The 24,504-nt window shown below is 45.5% G+C and overlaps 1 protein-coding gene across 4 annotated transcripts in view; it reads left to right on the top strand.

The window, feature by feature from the left end:
* PNPLA7 (patatin like phospholipase domain containing 7) overlaps positions 1-24,504 on the top strand; it is a 143,465-nt gene that overhangs the window by 34,880 nt on the left and 84,081 nt on the right. For all 4 annotated transcript variants that reach the window (XM_062011637.1, XM_062011638.1, XM_062011639.1 and 1 more), the window contains exons 17-19: positions 1,177-1,382; positions 7,718-7,849; positions 9,905-10,028. In XM_062011637.1, the coding sequence (XP_061867621.1) occupies positions 1,177-1,382; positions 7,718-7,849; positions 9,905-10,028 (462 nt within the window). The remainder of the gene's footprint in view (positions 1-1,176; positions 1,383-7,717; positions 7,850-9,904; positions 10,029-24,504) is intronic.

Consider the following 24,504-nt stretch of genomic DNA (forward strand, 5'->3'; position numbering starts at 1 on the left):
GCCTGGAGCAGAGAGGGCTCTGGGGAGACCTTACAGCAGCCTGCAGTGCCTAAAGGGGTCAACAAGAAAGCCAGAGAGAGACTTTTTACAAGGTCCTGGAGTGACAGGACAAGGGATGATGGCTGCAAAGTGAAAGAAGGGAAAGTTAGATGAGATACCAGGTAGAAGCTGTTCCCTGTGAGGGTGCTGAGGCCCTGGCACAGGCTGCCCAGAGAGGCTGTGGCTGCCCCATCCCTGCAAGTGTTCAAGGGCAGGTTGGATGGGGCTTGGAGCAACCTGGGCTGGTGGAAAGTGTCCCTACCTGTGGCAGAGGAGTTGAAACTGGATGAGCTTTAAGGTCCCTTTCTACCCAAACCCCTATGAATTTATGAAGCTAAGTCTAGCTCAGCCTTTGTCCCCCACTATAAGGTGTTCATACACATTGGTGGCAACGAAACTGGGTGGGGATTTTTTATCCCAAACCTTCTCTTCTTGAGATGAAACAATCCCAGCTCTCAGCCTTTCTGCACACATGGAGTAAGAGTGTAGCCATAGCCAGAGTGCAAATCTGGTGGTACCTGCCTGTTTCCAGGGAGGGTGTGGAGTATCATACCTCTGCCCTTCCTGAGGAGTTGTGGAGCCTGGGTAGCCTTTTGTCATGCCCCCTGCTGTGGACTTCTGCCAATGCCACTCAGTTGCAGTATTTTGTTCCCCTCATACAACAGAAATGCAGTGTTGTTTGTTTATAGCAAAGTGTATTTAGGGTATAATGAGATTCAGTTATAATAGTGCTGTGTAAACAGACAAGCTTCTGCACAGCAGATGAGGGGCAGCTCCAATTACAGTGCTGCTGTCTTCTGCTCTGCTGAACCGTGGTGTCCCTCATCAGTGCTGCTGTGATCACCCCATTATCTCCAGTCACAATTTGGTTGTTATTTCTTGATCTTACAGATGCAACCTTCATTTTTCATAACTGTGCAAAGAGAAACACATCTTTCAATAGTGTGGCTGCTTGGCTTTAAATATTCATAACCTGCTTTTAATATTCACTCTTGTGTCTTATTTTATCACCTAAATTGTTCAAAAACCACAGGGAGCTTTGTGCAGAACAGATTGGTTGTGGTGATGCTGTCACTGGGATAATTGCTTTTGGAAATCTTTGGGGGTTGTATTGAGCTCTTCTCCCATTTTGCCCAGGATGTGAATGTTTGCTTTGTGGTCTCGGGGATGCTTCACGTGTACCAGCGGAAGATCGACTCGGAGGAGGACACGTGTCTGTTCATCACCCATCCTGGGGAGCTGGTTGGTCAGCTTGCTGTCCTGACTGGGGAACCACTCATTTTCACCATCAAGGCCAATCGAGACTGCAGCTTCCTGTCCATTTCCAAGTCCCATTTCTATGAGTGAGTTCTGCCACAAAAACATCTTGATTTGTATGGGTTTTTATTTAACTTTTCTATATGGCCCTTCAGAACAAATGTGAGTTGTGGGTGGGTGTGTGGCCTAGTACTGCTACCACACATCCCACAGCAAAGCTTATGTGAGGGTTTTAAGCACCCAGTTGAGAGAGGTTCTGCTCCCCCTCTGCTCTGCCCTGCTGAGGCTTCATCTGGAGTCCTGTGTCCAATGCTGGGCTCCCCAGCTCCAGAGGGACAGGGAAGTGCTGGAGAGAGGCCAGTGCAGGGCCAGCAAGATGCTGAGGGGACTGGAGCATCTTCCTTGTGAGGAAAGGCTGTGGGACCTGGGGCTGTTCAGCCTGGAGAAGAGGAGATTGAGGGGGGAGCTCATTAATATTTACAAATATCCACATGGTGGGTGTCAGGAGGCTGGGACTGAACTTTTTCATATTTGTATCTGGCAACAGGACAAGGGGTGATGGGATGAAGCTGGAACACACACAGTTCCATTTAAACACAAGGAAAAACTGTTTGAGTGAGGGAGCCCTGGCCCAGGCTGCCCAGGGAGGGTGTGGAGGCTCCTTCCTTGGAGCTCTTCAAGACCCGCCTGGACACGTTCCTGTGTGACCTGATCTAGGTGGAACCTGCTTCTGCAGGGGGTTGGGCTGGATGAGCTCTAAAGATCCCTTCCAACCCCTACCATTCTGTGATTGTGTGAGCTCTGTCCCATCTGTGAGGTGGCTTTATCTCAAGCAAGAGGTAACACAGGGAGGGAAAAGGATAACTGGAAATGATGATGGCCCAGTTGTTTGAGGTTTATGGAGCACTAATAAAAAGGGATGTAATTTATGACCCAAGACTCATACTTTATGATCCAAATAAGAAAGTCTAGCCAGAGCCTGTGCTTTGCTGGGTTAAATACTTCCTTGCCAGGCCTTTTCTCTTAGATTAATCATTCCTTTTGATTGTAGAACCGCCCCAATTCTGTTTCCAGCCATAGCCTAGAATGATTGGTCTTGGTATAACTGCAGGTTTCTAATGCTCACTAATAGAATAGGTCAAACAACAATGTCCCTGTGCAAGGCAGGTTCCTTGGAAGTACCACACAGCTTGTGACTTCATGCTTAAAGTGGGATATAGGTATTCCTTAATTAAAACCTCACTATGATGCCTTGTTGCCCAATATTAATGATTAAAGCCCTCGATGTCTCCATTCTTCTATTGTTAAGACTTTGTTCACACACACAATGTCTTTCAAATTCCTCTGTTTCCTGTTTTAAACTCCTTTTTCAACTTCTGCTTCACCATGCCATGAGTCCTGTCTTGCTTTGGACTTGTTGAGGTGGTTGTTTTCTAGGCGACTGTTATGCTGTATATTTCTGTGTACTTCTTATCTCTATAGAATTCCAATTGTTTGTATTCTTGCTCTGCTCTGTCACAGACTCTTGTTCTGTGGTTTTTGTTTTTCACCTCAGGCAGAAGGCCTTGTGCCATAAAAGGGAACATGCTGTTCTCAGCAGTGTGCTTGGTTGATTAGCTGTGTTTTTCCAAGGCTGTGCAGTGGATGTCAGCTCTTTGGCCTAATTTCTGATAGATGCTCCCCACTTGTGCCATTCCATGCAGTATCAGATCTATTGCTTCTAAACTCTGACTTTTTCCTTCTTTCTTTTTCTCCTGTTGTTTTCCTACTTGTTTCTGACTTTAAATGTCATTATGTTGTCTCAGCCAACCAGTCACATTCCACCTTCTCCTCCTCTTTATTTTGTTTGGATATTCAGGTCTGGATTAACGCTCTCATTTACTTGAATTCATTTTTCTGAGTTTTCTCTCTCTTGAGTCAATTTTCTCTTGCTTATTCCAACTTCTATTGCTTCTATTAACCCCTTACCAACCTCAAACCCATCAGTGTATCATCTCTTCATCATTTTTGGAGCCTTTCCAAATCTTTTTCTCCTGCAAAAAGTCTTTTATCAGTTCTCTGCATTTTACAAGCTCCATCATCTTCCAGCCTTCCATCTCCACAACTTCTCCTGAAACCCAAACTTTATGTCACTTCTGACTTCTCTTCCCATATTTAACAGTATCATGGGAGAAAGCCTTTGAAAAGCTTGAGGTAGCTTCCAGTTTCTTAGTTGTTGCTTTGAACTCTGTGAGAAAGAAAACCCTTCTAAAATTAGAAGTAAGTTTGATGTTCCACTTTTAAAGCCAACTTCTGTGCTCATAGCCCTGCACTGTTGGGCTTTCTTTTTTGCTCAAAATCTCCCAGGAATGATTTAAGTTTTGAATCTGTGGAGGTTTTTGGGCAAGGCTGTTATCATAGAATGGTAGGGGTTGGAAAGAACCTTTAGAGATCATCTAGTCCAACCCCCTTATCTCACTGACCAGAAGAGATTTGACAAGAACCTCCACTGTTCTTCAAAATTCCTTCCTTTCTCTCTTGTCAAGTATGTTGCTCTTTTTCTTTGAGCCACCCTGGAACATTGGATGTGTTTTTTTTCTCACTAATTAACAAGAGCAGAAAGAACATTGCCAATAGTTGCCATTAGGCAAAGAGCACAGCAGTGGAAGTAGCCCAGGATTTAGAATTGCAGGTTGGATGTTGGACAACAGATTAAATTCACTGAAGCTTTGGGGCAAGAGCCTTCTAGGTGGTACTAACATGACTAAATAACTATCTGTAAATGGAGAGTTTAAGTGTAGGGGTGACAGAAGCTAATGATATGCTATATACCATAAAGGCTTTGCTGTTTTGTTGAACTGATGTACTAAGTGTGCAGTGCCTACGCTGCAACTGTTGGTGTCTCCTGAGGAACAGTGTAATCAAGTTGTCACCAGACTTTCTTGAGGGAACATATTTGAGTTCTGGGGACTCTCACATTTTCTGCTTCAGTAAATTTCACAGTTTGGACTCTTAATCATGTGTGCTTGCCAGAGAAACAGAGATGCTTTGATGTTTTTTAGTTGGTATTGCCACCCAAGCTGAATGTCAAACTGCATCCACTTCCACAGGACTATGTGCATAAGTCCCAGGCTTCCACAGACACTAGTGTAGCCATTTCATTGCTATATTGGGTGAACTTTCTAATCAAAGATCCCCAGGATCTCTCCAGAAACAAGTTTCCATAGTACAGGGCTTTGGTTTTTAATTTTCCCAAGTGCCAGGAATGTGCCAAGCAGAAGAGCAGAAAAAACCCAAGGGAGAAGAAGGAAACCTGGCTGATAATGGGGGGAAGAAAACCCATCTGTTTTCCTCTTCTTGTGCATGAGAGTGAGCTTTTACCTGCTCTGCTAATACTCTTGTAGAAGCTGAATAGCACTGAGTGAAATAACAGCACAGCTCCAGATGGAAATAAAAGCAGCCTGTTGGTAGTTTACATTTTGAATGCATTAAGTATTAAGATACATATCTTGAGGGAGAAAAAGGAGTAAATGGCTTTTATTGATCACAGCAGACAGCCTGTGTGGGAGGAGACTTCAAGGGCTAAATAAGCAAGTAGAATGAAAACAATGAGCTGAACTGTTCAGGAATTTTCAGGGGTTTATTTAACTTTTAGATCAGCTGAGAAGGGATTGGACTGGGTGTTTTGTATGTGGCAAGGGATTAGGGTTGTCTGTTTATTAGTGCTTATCCTGGGGTGCCTCTTCCAGCTCTTTGTCCTTTGCTCCAAGTTACGTGAGAGTGTTACATGAGTGTGTTGTTACCATGTGCAATAAGAGCTCATCAAAACCAAGGCTCTCTGTTGGGTATCTTGGGTAGGAGGTGGGGGGGCAAGGAAACCTCAGGGCAAGTGAAGAGGGGCAGCAGAAGAAAGCTGTCCTGCTCTTTCCTGATCCTGTTTTGATGGCTGGATTTTAAACCATTCTAAATGTAAGAGTTGGTGTTGGATTTACCTTAGTGGCAGGGGCACGAGTGTGGTGAGCTTGAGATGGAATAGGGATCTGCTCCTACAAATCTCTTCTGTTTCAATTTCAGGGGTTTTGGCTGAGGAAATGAAAAGCTTCATTATTGCAAAAAGCAGTAATTGGAGGCCTTGGGTGAGGAGAGCAGGTAAACATGAAAGCTCCCTGCAGTGCCCTGTCTGCTGCGCTTGACCCACGGTCACTGCCAGCTCTGGGTCTCGTGCTGCAGCCATAGGACTAAGGAATGAGAGAGACATTTCACAAACTTAAGGGCAGTTTCTGTGCTACATCCAGACAATAAAGAGCTCCTGGTGAGTCTGCATTTGTCATCAGTTCCTAGGATTATGGATCTCTACTTGGGCCTTCTCTGATTTCTGCCAGGTTGCAGTGGCCCACATGGAACTGTGTTTGCTGGGGATCAAAGACTCTCACGTCTTTCTCCCCTCCTCTCTGTTTTTGAGGGTGCAAGGTCAGATACCACAGAATCAGATATGGAGCTCACATGATTTGTGATTATTGAGTCTTCTCACATATGCAGAGGCTCCTTAATAGATTTTCTTTTGTCAGTCTGAGACCTCCATTGGAAAGGAAACATTGATGCAGAAAACATGCCAAGTCTTTATTGTTGCCTTTGTTTCTGTCCCAGTGGGACTTTACCTTAGCTCCCTCATCTCTATCTGCACACATTTCCACTGGGTCTTCATATACTTACCTACTTCTTGATGAATTGTGCTGTCTCTTGTGCAATAACTGATTTTTTTAATAGTCTGCCATCAACTGCTCTTGATGCTGTGCAGGAACAGAGAAGAGAAGATGTCCCAACAGGCAGAGAGATGTGTGTGATGGGTTTACTCCTGTGGAGTGGCGCTTCAGTAAGAATTGCAGTGCTTACTCACAAAGTGACAGGATGCAGTCATCTTTAGTCTAAACAGAATGAGAAATAAGACATTCATGAGCAGTTATCAGGTGCCTGAAAGCCATTTCCCTTGGGCAGTGTCAGTTTGCAGTTATCTGTGGCAGAACATTCCCAAAGTTTTTCACTTTAAGAAAAATGTTGAATTACCTGATGTCTTTATTACTAGAGACTTTTAAGCATCACTCAAAAGATTCAGTGTGAAGATCTGAAACTTTATGAGAAGGTGTTTCAGTTCTCTGTGGTCTCCACAGAAGGGAAAAAGGAATATTTGGAATACAGAGCAGGCCTCTTGGTTTTAAGAGCATCAGACTTTATATATAATGAGCTTCTGTCACAAAATGAAGGGGAAAATGTGAGCACATGCACATGTCAGAGACTGGGAGATGCAGAAGGATAATCACAGAATCCCAGCATGGTGGGAATGGGAAGGGCCCTGCAGAGATGCTCCAGCCCCAGCCTCTGCTAAAGCAAGTTCCCCTGGCTCAGGGGGCACAGGAACATGTCCAAGTGGGTTTGGGAACCTCCTGAGAAGGAGCCTCCACACCCTGCCTGGGCAGCCTGGGCCAGGGCTCCCTCATGTTAATTGCAAATAAGTTTTTCTTTATGTTCCCGTGGAACTTTTTGTGTTCCAGCTTGTGTCTGTTACCTCTTGTCCTGTCACTGGACATAACAGAAAAAAGTGTCACCCCATCCTCATGACAGTACTCTTTAGTACCCTTTAGGTACTTCTACTCAGCCTTCTCTCCTCCAGGCTGAACAGCCCCAGGTCCCACAGCCTTTCCTCACAAGGAAGATGCTCCAGTCCCCTCAGCATCTTGCTGGCCCTTCACTGGCACTCCAGCACTTCCCTGTCCCTCTGGAGCTGGGGAGCCCAGCACTGGCCCCAGGACTCCAGCTGAGGCCTCAGCAGGGCAGAGCAGAGGGGCAGCACAACCTCCCTGGCCCTGCTGCCCACACTCTCTTGCTGCCCCCAGGCTGCCATTGGCTTCTTGCCCATGAGGCCACGTTGCTGCTCATGGGCAGTTTGTTATCAGCCAGCACTGCCAGGTCTCTCTCCTGGAGCTGCTCTCCAGCAGGTCACCCCCAGCCTGTGCTGGTGCAGAGGGTTGTTCCTCCCCAGGTGCAAGACTGGACAGTACAAACATTTCCCTGACTCATAAGAGACCTGGGTGAAGGAAGGGTTGGGAGGTGGCTCACAGGAGCTAGCATGACTCCTGTCCATCCCACTTCTCACTTGAAATGTTTTGGGCCAGCCAGCATGACTAGTTAGCATCCTGCTGGCACAGTCCTGCTGCACTAAGGCAGTGCTGACTGAGTGTCACTTGGTTTGGGCTAGGTTGGAAGGCTGGCCAGCCCCATACTTCAACAAATTATCACTGATGTAGTGTGGTTGTGGCAAACACAGGTGTGTTCTAAGTTCCAAATGAGAGCCTGTGCACGCTGCTGCATGGGGTGTTGTGTTGGTGTGTACCTATCCCTTGCTCTTTGGGGAAGGACTTGAGTAACACTTTGTTTTTCCCTCTAGGATCATGCGGGAGCAGCCAAGTGTAGTTCTTGGTGTGGCCCACACGGTTGTGAAGAGAATGTCCTCCTTTGTTAGGCAAATCGACTTTGCCCTGGATTGGATGGAGGTTGAGGCTGGACGAGCTGTTTACAGGTGAGATGTGACCAAAATTGCATGTTGTCTGTTGACTATTTAAGTCTATGCTATGCTCCCTTGGGAATACATAGGAAAAGAAACTCATTGGGTTAAATGTACCAAGCGTTCCATCAGATTTACCTCTGCCTACTGTGAGATCATTTGCCTTCTGTATTGCCCTTTAACATTGCTCCAGTCTCTTGCCTCCAGGTATTACTACAATTCCTTCACAGTATTCCTCATCTTTTATGTTGTCTTGGCAAGCTTTTGAAATGATTTAACTGCTCACAACATAGGCAGCTGTATGTTCTTGTGAGTCTGCATTAAGAGCACAAATGTCTGTTTCTCAGAGTGCAACTTTTCTAACATAAACAGCAAAACTCCAAGGTAATTCATTTGGGCTTGTTCAGGGTATACTGAAAACAGGCACTGCACTTTAAGGGGCAAAGGTGGATTTTAATCCTAGGATGTATTTGGGCTTTTACATGGTTCCAGCAGTGCTGGGAGAATCCAGGTCTGAATTTAGTACGTGTTCTGTATAAGTGTAGCTTGTGCTTGTTATTCCTACACCTGCAACACAAATGCTAGGGGAAGTTTAGGATTACTTTGTGCATCAAAGCACCAATTGACAGCTGTCAATATCTTGATGAAATCTTTTGGAATTCCTTATGTCAGTTCTGCCTCCTCTACCAGGAGTACAGCATTTCATCATGGTGGAGGTCTGCATTCCCAGCAGCGCTCTTCATCACACACACTGGAGAGTGCAAAAACTTCCCTGTTGTCTAAGATGTGTGCACCAAAAAGAATCCAAATCCTTAGCTGCTTAGGGTTTTTTTCCTCTTGGACCTGCAGAGTTTCCCTGTTCATCCAGATTGACTTTGTGATGACAAAAAGGTCCTGCTGTAACCAATCGAGAGCCTGTTGTCCCCCTTAGAGACCCCTCTCACCCTAGTCAGAGCAGCCAGATGTGCAAAGCATGTGCATTTAAACCTGAGACATAGTTCCAAGTGACCTGTTAACAGATTCATAGAATCACAGCATGGTGGGAATGGGAAGGGACCTTTAGAGATCATCCAGTCCAACCCCCCTGCAGAAGCAGCTCCCACCTAGATCAGGTCACACAGGAACGTGTCCAGGGGGATCTTGAAGAGCTCCAAGGAAGGAGCCTCCAGCCCCTCCCTGGGCAGCCTGGGCCAGGGCTCCCTCATCTCAACAAAGTTTCTTGTTGTGTTTAAATGGAACTTTTCGGGTTCCAGCTTCATCCCATCACCCTTTGTCCTGTCACTGAATACAACAAAGAAAAGTGCTGCCCCAACCTCCTGACACCCACCACTGAGATATTTGTAACTATTAATGAGCTCCCCCCTCAGCCTTCTCTTCTCCAGGCTGAGCAGCCCCAGGTCCCACAGCCTTTCCTCACAAGGAAGATGCTCCAGTCCCCTCAGCATCTTGCTGGCCCTGCACTGGCCTCTCTCCAGCAGTTCCCTGTCCCTCTGGAGCTGGGGAGCCCAGCACTGGCCCCAGGACTCCAGATGAGGCCTCAGCAGGGCAGAGCAGAGGGGCAGCACAACCTCCCTGGCCCTGCTGCCCACACTCTCTTGCTGCCCCCAGGCTGCCATTGGCTTCTTGCCCACGAGGGCACGTTGCTGCTCATGGGCAGTTTATTATTACCCAGCACTGCCAGGTCTCTCTCCTGGAGCTGCTCTCCAGCAGGTCACCCCCAGTCTGTGCTGGTGCAGGGGGTTGTTCCTCCCCAGCTGCAGGACTCTGCCCTTGTCCTTGTTTAACCTCATGAGGTTCCTCTGTGCCCAACTCTGAGCCTGTCCAGATCCCACTGACTGGCAGCACAGGCTCTGGTGAATCAGCCAGTCCCTCCAGTGTGGTGTCATCAGTGAGCTTGCTGAGGATCCCTCTGTCCCCCCATCCAGGGTTTCTTGTTTACTTGTTATGTTTAGCTGTTAGTAAACATTTCCCTGTGTGTGTGAGGGAAAGCTGATCAATTCATTAAAAACCCTAGCTGTGTTTGCTGAGCAAAGCTGCCTCCCTGATCCTTCTTCTGTGTTCCTTCTGCAGGCAGGGTGACAAGTCAGACTGCACGTACATCGTGCTGAACGGGCGCCTGCGCTCCGTCATACGGATGGATGATGGGAAGAAGCACCTGACGGCTGAATACGGCCGAGGAGACTTAATTGGAGTGGTAAGAGCTGAATTGTTCACCTGAGGAATTGGTATTGACTCCCAATAAACCAACAAAATCTTGCTCTGGTCGGTTGTTACTTTTAGTTAAGGGCTTTCACAAGTTGAAAGGATGGAAGATCCCTTCTACCTGGACACTGTATGTGATGGCACATGAATGGGAGCAGGAGGCTTGGTGTAAAAGGAAAGATAAACAAAAACATTGCAACTGAACAAGATGGTCATTTTCTTTCTTGAGAGGAGCACAGCCTCTTAGAATAGGTCAAGAGGAATTGCAGGAATGGGCACTAAATGGTGATTTGAATAAACTCAGTGTCATGGAAAGATTCTGTTTGGCTGTGGTCCCCTGAAAGTGTCTACTCCAACCTCCCCTGAGTTAGCAGAGCTAACTTCAAAGCTCCATCAGGTTGTTTAGGGCATATGTAGTTACAAAAAGTTATGGAAACAACTTTTGATTTTGTAAGTGTAGTATTTATCCATGCTGAATTTCTCTGCTGTGTTCAGTTTTTGTTTCTCAGACCTACTTAGCAACTGCAGTGGGAGTCCCACATCATAGACATGCATGGGCTGTTTGATTTGAAATATAAAATTAGAAGGCTTCTGAAGTGCCAAGGTTGTTGTTCAGGCCCTCTTCTGCTTCCTGGGCTGAAAACTGAACATTCAGTGTGTGTCTTTAGAGCCAGGATTAGCACACCTCCAAATAAAGAAAAGATGAGAGTAGGTATTAGTGCTGTGGGAAGAAATTCCTGATTATAGAGATCAAGAGGAAGGAGGAGCACAAGGCTGTTTCCTTCTGGAGAGCTGACTGAAGTCTCTGCTGATTGGAAAAGGTGATGTTTTTGGAAATGGCCTGATCCAGCAGTTGAATGTTTCCCAGTGGTACAAGATGTTCTCCTCTGCTGCCTTGCCTCTGTCCCTTGATGACTGGCTGCATCTCCATCTCTGTAGCTGGGACAGGAATACATCAGCAGAGGAGACCGAGCTGTCTGATGGCAGGAGGATCACAGACCAGTATCTGTGTTGTGTAGTGTGTGTGGAGTGTCTTGTGTGCTCTTAGAGACTGGGAACTAACTTAACAGCTGAGCTGTTTTTCTTGAGAGGAGTAAAAGGCCTTCTTGTAAGGAGAGTGAAGTCTCTGGACCTTTTCAATGTGTGTTTCCAGCACAATTCACTTGCCTAGTAACTTGAAAAGAGATTGTATATCATTTGGAAGTGAGTGCAAGAGTCCAGGAGGCAGTTCTGGTGGTACTCTCAGTAGAAGATGGTCAGGACTGGTGTCTGCACCATGGTCATTGAGTTACATGCAGACAGTGTTTAAGGAGCAGTGCTCCTTCTGGCTGAGAATTTTTGCTGGTTTGGGACTGGGGAGAAGCAGATCTTCTAGGCACACTGACACGATTTATCCCTTTGTGTGTTCCTTTTTGAGCTACCTCATTGGGATACCTCATTAAAGACAAATTGATGTGGTGTGACAGGAACAGAAGCTGACAACTTTTGTGGCTAGTCACCATAGCATGAGGCCTTTTAGCCTGGGAATAAGGGTTTGTCAGTTTTGACATGTACAAGTATTTTGCTGCTTGTTTCCCTGCTTTCTTTCACCAACAGTGAAAGCAGCTTCGCTTTCAAGCTTCTGGAGTTTTGCAGAGCTGCCAGGTTAAAACAACAGAGTTGTTCATCTGAATGCAATTGTGAGGGTCAATGGAGTCTAAATTTTACCTCCCTGTACAAGCACTAGTGAAAGTTTTTGCACAATGTTCCATGCTGTCTCAAATCTTAGAATTGCAGAGTTGTTCTGGTTGGCAAAGCCCCTGAAGCTGCTGCAGCCCCAGCCCTGCCCTCACCCTGCCCAGCCCAGCACTGACCCACGGCCTCAGCACCTCAGCCCCACGGCTTTGGGATCCCTCCAGGGCTGGGCAGTCCCCCAGCTCCCTGGGCAGCCTGGCACAGGGGCTGACACCCCTCTCAGGGAAACAGTTCTGCCTCAGCTCCAACCTCAGCCTGCCCTGGGACAACTTGAGGCTGTTTCCTCCTGTCCTATTGCTCCTTACTTGGGAGCAGAGAGCAACCCCCACCTCCTTATAACCTCCTTTCAGGTGGTTTCAGAGAGTGATAAGGTCACCTCTGAGCCTCTTCTTCTCTGGACTAAACACCTCCAGTTCCCTCAGCTGCTCTTCATGAGACTTGTGCTCCAGACCCTTCACCACATCTGGTGAGGAGAGGGGGAGGTTGATTTGGTGCATGGACTGGGCCGTGTCTGCTGTAATGACATTGTGTTTGTGCTGTGTCCCTGGGCATGGCTGAAGAAATAGCCACAGGGTTTAATCCATAAGTCACTTTTCTGGATCCATGAATCACTTTAAAGACTTTTGTGACTCCATGGATGTCATCTGCTCCTTCCTACCCACAGCTTCCAGCGCCACTGACTCATGCTGCCATTTGTTGAATGAATCTCAATGCTCTGGCTGTCGTTTGGTAACATGGGGGAGGATTTGGAGACATTGCCAAGATGAACGTTGCTGTTCTTTGCAGAGGGCATTAGTAAAATAACAGTTTTCCTTTTAAAAAGGTTTTATCCCTTCTGCAGGATCTGTTGTAAACCTTTACAAGCCTGCTGTAGGCTTGGTTCCTCTATGGAGAGGAGTCTGGGTGCTTGCAGGGAATGAAGTTGGCAGTTGGTATTGTTAACGGCTATTTTGGTCAACTGAAACCCCTCCAAGACTCCCATGCCATTTGGAGCTGTGGGCACTGACTAAATACAAGAGTCTTGTAGTTGATGTATTTTTGTTTGTTGCCTTCAAAAATTGCTGTGTTATATGCATGACATGAGTGTGTGCCACGGCTGCCTTCAGAAGAAGAGCACTGAACAATAAAGGATTTCAGCCAAGATGTGAATGTTCAAGTGTGTGCATGAGCTCCCAAGGCTGAACTTGTGGCTCAAACTGTTTTGTTCCTTATACTAACTGAATGGCATCTGCTTCTGAGGTCTGTCAGGGGAAGAAGAACAGACTAGAAACTAAAGTTTGCCTTCCCTGTGTAGTTACTTGAGGAGCTGCCAAGGACTGACGTCAGGGACAATGATTCCTGGGAGCCTTTGTGGAGGTACCCTGCCAGCTGCTTGCTGCTGCTGACCCTATCAATGAGCAACTCCAGTTGCTGTGTCTGGTTACATCAAGATAAAACTTGATTGAAGTCCCTCCAGGTAGTTTTTAAAGGACAATGATGAATCTGTTAGAGAATTCCCTTTGTTTGAAATAGTTGACCACTTGAGAGACAGTTGCTAGAAGTCCTGTTGTCTGGGGACTGATTTCACTCATTTTGGGGCAAATCTTGTAATTTTTTTAGATGCACATGTGTAAAACAGTTAAAATGTTAAGGTGTGATGCAAGCTGAAGGGTGACTCCTAGTCTCATTTCTACCTTGCCCAGGTGGCCTCAGAGGAAATCAGCCAAGCCTACTGTGTGTGGATGGAGGGAAAGGGCATCTCTTCACTGAGCTATTCAAAATGCTTGTGTTAATCTCTCTCTTTCCTCTTGATGTTGCTGCTTTAGTTTTGATCTTGGTTAATTGTAGCAAATAACAAGATTACTCTTATTATCTTCTTCTTGTCAATACATTATTGTCTTAGAAGATTCCTTGTCATTTGTTTGTCAATACAGAGTCTATGAAGACACTAATGCCTGTCAGTATCAGGCAGACTGGTCCAGGCTTTGCCATTTAGTCTTGTTCCTAACACCACTGATGAGGCTGGGGCAGTTACTCTGTATTTTCTTTACAACCTGTAAAGTAACTTGTCCCAGATGGGTTACAGGGTCACAACTCAAGTGTCTGTTGAGACGGGTGTTCTTTGCTTTTTGTGTTGTTGGAAGGACACTGTTGGGTGAGAAGGGAAGAAATCCCACTGAGCTATCTTGCAGAATTATCTCCTGCTGAATAAGACTTATATTTTTATTGCCTGTTCCCTTCAAGTGCCTGGATGTGATAGAACCTTGTATGGGATTAGCTTTTTATGCCTGTCTTAATTGGGTTCCTGAGGAGTGACTGCAGTGCTGGTCAGATGTCTAAATGCCAGACAGTTCTTAGGGACTTTGGTGGCAGCTGTTGAACTTCCAATGTTTTTAAGAGGTGGGCTCTGAGATAGTTTGTAGCTGGACTTACTGGTAGCTACCTGCCTCATAAAACTTTTCTGCAATGCTTTATCAACAAACCAGTGAGCTTGCAAAAGTATCTCCCTGAGTGGGAAACTTGCAGCAATGTTTTGGTTAGTTCAAGATCCTTTCTGGTTAACAATGAGAATGTTCCTTTTTCTTAGTAGGGCTATACCCTGTCATTTTTTCTTAGCAAAATAGGAAATCAAGTGTAGAAAGGCATTTGTGCCTTTCTTTTAACACAGGGCATCATGAGTGACAAACTGCAGAAAAAGCATCCTCTGCCAGTGCTGTGGCTCACCAGCTCTGCTGTGGAAGAAATCATGCTTTACATTCTTCCAATAATAGATATTTAAAATACTTTTAGATGTTAAGCTGTTCATCTCATTGACACAGTTAAATGTGCATGGCTTTTTTCTCTCTAAAGTTGAAAACCCAAGACTGTGTAAAGGGCTTTTGATTTCCTTTGGGGTTTGGAGCGTTGTCTTGTTGAAGTGTAACACTAGCTGTTAGAGATCTTTAATTGCTGAGTAATTCTCAAAGGAAACACACCAGTATCAGGATTACACTTGTCAGGCTTTTGTTCTTTATCAGCATTAATGTTATCATATGCCTATGTCTTTCAACAGCAGCAAAGCCTGCTGAGTATCACTGTACCCTCCACAGCTGTGCTACCACTGGGCAAGTTCTGCTCTGTTACAGCTGGTTTACTTGGTCCTTTTAAAGCATGTGATATTTTTGGCCAATTACTTGCATGTAATGTTTTCAAGCCATGATGTCTTCATTTGCTAAAGCTTGAAGCTACTAAAAAAGAATGCTTCAGGCTAATTCAGGTCAGTGGTGCCTCAGGCACACTCTGGGTATGGCCCATGTGATCTGGAGGTAAAGGAGGTCCAAGACCTGAGCAGGAAAAGATGTTTCTGGAAGGAGATGTTCTCTTTCCATCTCTTCCACTGTCTGTTTAGTAATACATTACTAAAAATTGTTATTTCCTTGCAGCATCTCAGTTGTGAAATTGTATTAAAAACAACAGAAATCCCCAACCAACCAACCAAAACCCCCAAGCAAACAAAAACCAACCCAAAACACGAACCACGCAGCAGCAACCGCCCCAGGATTCACCAGCAGCCAAGTGAGACACATCTGAGAGATGAGTTCACATTTGTATAACTGAATTAGTGTCAGACTGAAATTAGAAGCTTGGTGTCCTGATTTCTAAACCTGTCTTGAGGGTGTTTTGGGCTGAATTCAAGTCACTGATCTGAGCCATCTGAACATCAGTTTCCTCCGAGCGTCTTCCTTCACCATGTGAGCTGCTGAGCACTGTCTGTTTCTATGATTCTTCTCTCTACAAGTATTTATTCTTTTATCTACAGCAGTTTCTCTTTTATCTTTATTTGCCTGAAGTTCTAACCAGCTGATGACATTAAGAGACCATTCATAACTGAAAATTGTTGTAGTACAATATAGTGGTCCTGTTGCTTGCTGGGAAAACCACAGGCATGGTTTTGACAGGATCTGGCATTAAATTACCTGGCATTAATGTTGTGTAGGTAAGTCATTTGGCTTTGTAGCTGACACAGCTAAAACTGCAGAGAGCTTCATCTCCTCAGCCATATTCTTTTTAGGGAGTATTATGATCTTGGATGACAGATAGTGATAGAAGTTGTGACTTGATGGGTTTCAGATGGGTGATTTCATGCTGTTCATGTAGTTCCCTAAGCTATTTTGTGTCTCCTCTCTGCTTCCAGGTGACCTGCCTTGAGGTAATCATGGAAATAGTTTTTCTTATGTTTAAATGGAACTTCTTGTGTCCAGCTTCTTTGCATCACCCCTTGTCCTGTCACTGGATGCAACAGAAACAAGTGCTGCCTCAAACTCCTGTCACCCACCATTGAGATATTTGTGACTATTAATGAGCTCCCCCCTCAGTCTCCTCCAGACTGAACAGCCCCAGGTCCCACAGCCTTTCCTCACAAGGAAGATGCTCCAGTCCCCTCAGCATCTTGGCAATATTATTTCTAGTGTCCAACTATCAACTAACTCCTGACACAACTTCTTATCCCCTTGTAAACCTGCTGGGGAAGAAAAACTGCATTGCACTGGGTTGGCTTGTGAATGGCAAGAGTTCATACTGCATCCCCTTTAACTGTGCAAAATGCACAAGGCAGTTGGTAGCAAAAGAGGTTGTTGGTTGGTTGGTTTTTTCTTGATTGTAACTTTCATTTTTTGCAAGGATTGTGGAGTAAGAAAGAGAAGGATCCTGCTCTTCATCATGAAAGTGCTTGGAGCAAGTAGTGGGAACCAAAGTGGGAAACCTATCAGAGCAACAGGACATTTATGGGGGAAGAGTCACCACTGGAGGATGGGGAAGGATGTTTGCTAAAGTTCCAGCCAGGTTTGATACTCTTATTGTGTGAGGCTGAGTCAAAGGCAATCATATCTCTCACTTGTTGAAAAGTAATGGAGCAGGTCATTGTGTTCTGTTACCTCTTCTTGTATTGTTGAAAATTAGGTGTAATTCCACTGTGAGAGGAGCATGCTGCTGCCTGTCAGTGCTGTTGTACTTGCAGATGCTTTTCAAACAATCTGGATAAATGTGATAGATTTGTTGGATGTTTTGTGTCTGTCCTTCAGGTAGCTTTTGATGTGTTTTTTGGTGTTGTTTTGGCTGTAATGCTGGATTAGGGGAGTAAGATGTGCCCACAACTTCCCATCTTTTCTATAACCTCACATATATAAGAAGTGAAACTTCAGTAGATGAAGTAGGACTGTTATCAGTTACCTAACTATAACCTTTACTTTTTCTGTCCCTTAATAGTGTTCACTGCTGCTAAAAGGACTGTCATTGCACTGCTGCAAAATGCAGGCTCAGTCCTTTTGGGAGAACTTGCAGCATGGCTCTCACTGCCTTAATTACAAAAGGTAGCAAGCCCAGTCATTTAATTAGTACATATGTTTTATATAGTCACTTACACATACACATAGGTATGCAGAGTAGGATTTACAGATGTATGTGAACCCTTAAGCATTTCATGGTTTTTTTAACATCTATATTTAAGAAAAAAGAGGCAGGTTTGGAGCAGAAGGGCTGAATGTCCTCAGTCACGGGGTTAACTTGGCACAGGAGATATTGCAGAAGGTGGTTGTTAGAACAACTTTCAAGAGTACATGGTGTACTGCATTCATCCCTGGCTTGGCTCCCACAAATAGCATCGATTTGCAGCTTGTCTGGTTGCTCTTCCCACTCATTCTGCTTCCAGCAGTGTCTCCTCCTTTGTCCTTTTCTGATACAAACAAGTCGATGTTTCAGGTCCTTCCAAACCAGTGGCTGGAGGAAACACCTTGGAGATAAACATTCTCTGCTGCCTCAGGTGCAAATGAGCTAAAGAGGGTGTGAGGGCAGCTTGTTTCCACCAGGAAAAAAATGGTTCTGTGTAGTATTCGGTTGCCCTTCATGTAACATTGATTATATTAGATCATTGTTTTCAGTTCCAGCAGCAGCAGCTCCTGACCTTGCCTAGCAAAAACATGGCTGTGAAAATCCAGCTGTGGGTCTGTTTTGTGCCAGCCCTCCTCCACTGCTTGTGTTGGCCCTTGAGATAAGGGTGTGCTGCCTGCTACCTGTGCATCTGACTTGTTGCCTCTCCCTTTCCTTGAGCCTCCAAAGCTATCAGCAGATGTCAGTGTTGATATTTCTTCTTATGCCTCCACTGGTGCATCTACACTTCCTCACACAGTGGATTTCATCCCTGTCCCATGTGTTTCCTTACAATGGTCCTGCCTCAGGGTGAGCTGTTGGTTTTGTGTAGTGCCTGGTATGGCTTGGGGTGGATGTTGTGTAGGGAGAGAGCGAGGAGGCAGCTTTGGCAGATGGGCTTCTGAGCCATTTGTCTTTTCAGGGGATAACAGGGTGTTGGTGTGGGGTGTCTGCACTGATGGTGGCACCACAGCCTTCCTGGGAAGCATCTGTCTGAAACACTGCACCCCACACAGGACGGTCTCTGGCCCCTCTGTTGACACTGCTGGTCGAAGTTACACTTATGTTGAAGAGAGGAAAATGCCTTTTCACTGTTTTGATTGTTACCAGAGTTCTCACTTTGTTTTGTTTGGCCTGATGCTGTTTTGTTGGAGCATGGCTGGATGTGTCCTGAGCAATCACCCTGCTGTGCTCTTTTGTCAGTGGGTACCTGTTTGTGGGTGGCTGTGTCTTGCCAAAGCATCTTGTGTGAACATGTAACCTTGAGGCCTACAAAGGTCAGGGAAACGGAGGGGTGGTGATTGTAGCTTTCACAAATGAGCATTGGGAAGATGAAAAGCTAAATGACATAATTTGGCCTCAAAGTTGCCCCAGGGGAGGCTGAGATTGGAGCTGAGGCAGAACTGTTTCCCTGAGAGGGGTGTCAGCCCCTGTGCCAGGCTGCCCAGGGAGCTGGGGCAGTGCCCAGCCCTGGAGGGATCCCAAAGCCGTGGGGCTGAGGTGCTGAGGCCGTGGGTCAGTGCTGGGCTGGGATTTAATGATCTTAAAGATCTTTTCCAACCCAAATGAGTCTCTGATTCCAAGCTGCTTGTGCAAACTGCCACACACAGCTGGGAAGGTCTTGCTGTGCTGTACCTGCAGAAGACAGGGATGAGACAAGAGGAAAGGGGCTGGAGCTGCCCCAGGGCAGGTTGAGGCTGGAGCTGAGGCAGAACTGTTTCCCTGAGAGGGGTGTCAGCCCCTGTGCCAGGCTGCCCAGGGAGCTGGGGCAGTGCCCAGCCCTGGAGGGATCCCAAAGCCGTGGAGCTGAGGTGCTGAGGCTGTGGGTCAGTGCTGGGCTGGGCAGGGCTGGGACTGCAGCAGCTCCAAGGGCTTTGCCAACCAAAGTGATTCTATGATTCTACACCTCAGTGATCCCTGGGATCCAAAACCTGCCTCCCAAGGTCTTGTTGTAACTGATGTTTTCACTTCTGTTCCCTCTTACTGCCTCATGTCCAGGGGTGCAGTGCAAGAACCAAAATGCAGGGTACCCTTGATGTGGAAGGATTGCTGCTTTTTGTGAGGTGGTAGCAAGGAAAAGATTGATCTGAGATAAGAAACTATGATATATGAGAGAATAAAAGATTCTCATGTGGAGTACCAGCTGTAAGGAAGAGAGATTGAAAGCAGTATATTACAAAATGGATGGGAAGGGCATAACCAGGAAAAGCTACAAGAGCATATGGAGGTGTCACTGCTCAAAGGTTGGGGGAATGTTTATAGTCATGACTATAAGCATGGTCCTGTTGATTTGTGTTGCTAATTTGGTCTGGATGTGTCTACTCTTGCACTAGGCATACTTGAAAACTCACTTGAGAATCATGGAAGGGGCCTTTAGAGATCATCCAGTCCAACCCCCATGAGAGAGAAGAGTGAATCTACCCAAGAAACTGTTTTGAAATTGTTTGTATTTCAATGCTTGCTGACTATAGGAAAAGTCACCCAATCATTTGTTCAAGTGAGGCTGAATTTATATGGAGAAGCAATATCTTATTGCCAGCAGACACTGCCATAAAGCAGCCTCAGTTGTGGTCAAGTCCTCCATGAAGCCTCAGAGATCCTTCCTACTCAGCATGAGTATTGAGCTGTGCCTATTGTCTGGGCTGATGTGCACACTTAAAGTGAAGCAAATATTCCAAGTGATTTGTTGGGTGTAGCACAGAAAGGAATTTGGAGTAATTCAACCAACTTGCAGAAGATGCCACTTGGTAGTTTTCACTTTCCAAGTGTGTGATTTGGAAAGCTGTGAGAAGTGCTGTCAGGGATGACTGTTGAAAATGAAGTTGAAAGAGGTCACAAGAATAGAAATTGCTTTTTCTCCCTCCTTCTAAAACATTTACAGTAACACTTTGTGCAGTGTTGTTGGAAGGCAGAGCTGTGCATCCTGTGCATTGTATGTGATGGATGCATGGAATGTGTCTTTGTCACTAATACTGAACTAAGAGAAGATAGGAGAAAGCTGGCTGTCAGAATTAACTGAGGCAGTGAGGTGAGCACGGGTCCCTTTATAGGTTGGGAGTGTTTTATTTGTTCTTTTTGTAAGTGTTGGGAACATCAAAACTGCAGCAGTGCAGAGGGACAGTCAGGTGTGATCCTGTTCATGATCTATTCCAAGAACCACAGAGTGTCTAGCAGTCTAAATTGATGTGTGCTCCTTGCAAATTATTGTAGCAGTTGGGGCATTGCTTCATGCAGCTCTTGGAAGAAGTGGAAGTAAAGGCCATGGTGGATGGATGGGTTCCATGGTGGATGGATGGGTTCCATGGTGGATGGATGGGTTCCATGGTGGATGGATGGGTTCCATGGTGGATGGATGGGTTCCATGGTGGATGGATGGGTTCCATGGTGGATGGATGGGTTCCATGGTGGATGGATGAGTTCCATGGTGGATGGATGAGTTCCATGGTGGATGTATTTGCTGTACATGAAGAGCCAAAGGGTTGACCCTGGAGACAGATGAGCAGATTTAGCTTTTTAGCATGATGGCTAAAATAAGGCATAGCTGTTGGATTTCACAGATGGATTTCATAGTGGAAATAGCACTGAGATGTGGATTTGCTGAGTTCTGAACATAAATATGAGGGGACAAATGAACAACATTGAATGGTAAGATGGTGAAGAGAAGAAGAGCCAGTCCAGAGAGGGCAGAAGTGATAGGCTCAAGCCTTCAGTGAACTCCAGGGAAAGAGCAGGATTGTTTGAGAGAAACAGCAAGAATGGTGTATGAGTGAATAAAATATTGAAAGAGAAGGCCAGAAACAGGCAGTGAAGCAGAACTTGCTACTAAGGAGTAGCAATGGATGTTATGGGAAGGAAGCAGAGATGTGCTGTTGCCTCAAGCAAAACACATCATATTGACTTGAATGTGAAGTGGGAAAGAGTCCAGTGATTCTCTGTTGCACTTTGTAGCTGTGTTCACACTGGTGTGGGTAAATGATGGTAATGGTAGTCTGGGAAGGAGCTCAAGAGAACCTTTCATGGTTGCATATACAGATGTACAAACACATGCACACTGCCCCCTGCCCTGGTCAGGTTGAACAAGATTTGAAAGGTAACACTATTTCTTGAAACATCTGTTTACTGATGTTTTTATGGAGGTGTTGCTTGCTGTGGCTGTGGTGGGTGGTCAGAACGGTACATTCCCTTTTTATGACCAAGGAAATGGTCTTCTGGGGTTGATCTTCTGATTGTAGGTGAATTTTATTCCTATTCAACTTCAAGCTAGATCACAGAACCACAGAATGGTGGGGTTGGAAGGGACCTTTAGAGATCATCCAGTCCAACCCCCTGCTAAAGCAGGTCCCACCTAGATCAGGTGCACCTAGATCTCTAAGTCTTGTGCTATTTACAAACCTGGAAAAGTAAGAAACCTTGTTCATAAGGTTCACTGGACAGAGGTGAAGAACCTAGGTGAAGATTGACATGATTTTTGTACTCATGTTGCATGAAAACTACTATTTTTTCTAAGCAAGAGGAAAACCCCTCAGAATAGGTGACATCTCAGATGGATTATTAAGAATAAATACAAAGAAGTATCATTTTAGGGAGAGCTACAGCTCAGTGTTAGAATATGCAGGAAAGGTGAGAATAGCCAAATACCTTTTTGATTTGGCAGATTTCCATGTGCAGAAAATCTAAAGCTAGAGCAAAAAAGGCTTTATAACTGCAAGGCTTAAAGAGAGGGGAGGAGAGAATGCAGTGAAGATTGAGAATAGTCCTACAGATGGTCCAAATGTTGAGTGGGTTCTCTCTCACTTCCAGTCAAGAGGAAGTATTTTATGAGTAGCTTGGGATAACTAATAAGAGCAGAGGTGTTGGGAACTGAGATGATAACATCCAATGGCAAAGGCAAGTCTGTGTTTCTTGATATACAGTGTCTGGGACCCAGATGTTTTCCATGCTAGAATAATGGGATGTATTTCCATGAACATAGCAAAGCTTCCAACCCCTTTTATTCTGTGATTCTTACATAGTTCCTGTATGTAAGAGCAGTGCAAGATCTAATTCAACAAACTACCTGCAATTGTTTCATAACACTGGTGATGCAGCAAGTTGCACTTGCTCTGGAGGTTTGAATGGCTCCTGCAGGAGGTTTAGGAAAGATTTCCATCTCCCCTGATCTGCCTGGGGAACAGTTTCAACAGACAAAGTCACATTTTGGAGGGGGAAAAAAAAAGTCCCTGAGGTTTTGTTTTAAACTTAAGATTTAATTCCTGTTTTCACAAATCTCATCTGTTCTGAAAGACCTGTGAGGCCTTTGGAGCACAATTAATTTTATGCACTCATATATCACAAAAAGAGTGGAAAAGGGGGTGAGACAGTTTGAGTGCTTCTCTTCTTTACACAGATTAAACTCAATCGGGTGCTGACTGGCTGAGAGGAAAGGTTTTAACAGTTGAAAATCTTAAACTGCTTTCAGGCTAGAGAAGCTGAATTACAGAGCCAAAAACTGTGATAAAAAACTGGTGATAGGGGAGAGAGATATAACAGATGATGTTATACAACTATTGGGGGAGCCTCAAGGGGATTTGCTTCTCTGTAAATGTATGTACAAAGATGTCATGTCCTTTTTTTCACTCTTCTATGTAATTAGTTTGAAATGTGATTGTGTAACAAGCCATCCCTGGCATCTGAACAAAGAGCAAGGGCTCAGTGTTGCAAAGTGTAGTTATTTTACCTTTACTTATGAAATGTTCCATGCATAGCAATAGGTGTCCATGAAACTCTTCTGCACTAGCTGGAGTTAATATTAGCAGGGTGATCCCAGCTTTCTGGACTAACTGCAAGTTTTTGAGATGTAGATGCTATGGCTATCTGAATCACACAGTCACAGAATCTGAAGGGCTGGAAGGGAGCTGCAAAGCTCATCCAGTGCAACCCCCTGCCAAAGCAGCAGCACCTAGAGCAGGGCACACAGGGACTCATCCAGCTGGGTTGGGATGTCTCCAGAGAAGGAGCCTCCACAGCCCATCTGGGCAGCCCCTGCCAGGGCTCCCTCACCTCAACAGGGAACAAATTCTGCCTTGTGTTGCTTTGGAACCTCTTCTGTTGCAGCTTGTGCCTGTTGTCCCTTGTCCTGTCACTGGCCATCACTGAGCACAGCCTGGCTCCAGCCTCCTCACACCCACCCTTGATGTGTCTGTAACATGACTGAGCTCAGCCCTCAGGCTCCTCTTCTCCAAGCTGCAGAGCCCCAGCTCCATCAGCCTTTCATCACAAGGGAGATGCTCCACCCCCATCATCATCTTGGTGGCTCTGTGCTGAACTCTCTCCAGCAGCTCCCTGTCCTTCTTGAAGACATTATTGTTGGGAGTGGGGTCAAGGACTTGTGTGTTTTCCATTAATGTTAAGTGTGAGCAGCAGCACGTGCCTGGGCACCTGGCACAGCTGAGGCTCGGTACAAGGCTTTCCACACCTTGTGTTAACTTGGTGTGTGTCTGAGCCCCCAGTTCTGGAACCAAAGCATTGCTTATCTTGGAATTTACTGTCAACATAAGCTTGGGCACAAATTCTGGGGGGAAAAAAACCCCAACAAATGCTAAACACAATCAAATAGCAATAAAAGAATCGACCCAACTCTCAAACAAAGTGAACATTTAGAAGGTGATGTGTTATTTGTTTCTTTTTCTACTGGATAACTGAACATGAGAAGTCATTTCTTATTTCATGCAGTGCCCATGAATTGCAGTGAAGAATGAGGGATTTTCCTGTTTGTGTGTTACCCTCAGTAATTACAGCTACTACAGTCACAGCCTTTTTGTTTGGTTGGTTTGTTTCCCAAATGATTGATGGATGGATTTTAAACCCAGCAAACATTCCCTGCTGCTAAAACTTGCAAAGTCGAGCACCAGGCTGTTTCTAAGCAATTAAATGGTGCAGCTCTAGGTGCTGCCATCTCTCCTAGCAGGCTGTCTCATTAAGCATGTGAAGGTATTTCACCAGGGAATTGGATTTCTGCATTTCCAAACCAAACAAGGGCCAGTGGCAGGTCAGGGCTCTGGGCATGGGGCAGTTGGGGGTTTGGGGAGCAGTCACTTTTTGCAGGGTAGGCTTTTAGAACTCAGTTGTGTTTATGCTGTGTCAGGTTCTCCTCATAAAGAACACCTCTGTCATTTTCATAGTGTGCTCATTCTCTTCTGCTCTCAGTAAGGTGAGTGTTCCTAGGGGAAATAATTGGCCACTATTCAGGTAGGTGCCAACTGTCACATCTTCCTGGTTACAGAGAACAGACATATATGCATATGTTAAAAAAAAACCAACCCAAAACCAGGTGGACAAATCAAAGCTGTTCCAAATGTGCTGAGTTACTCCTC

This window comes from Colius striatus, chromosome 19 (genome assembly GCF_028858725.1).
Source record: "Colius striatus isolate bColStr4 chromosome 19, bColStr4.1.hap1, whole genome shotgun sequence".
NCBI lineage: Eukaryota > Metazoa > Chordata > Aves > Coliiformes > Coliidae > Colius > Colius striatus.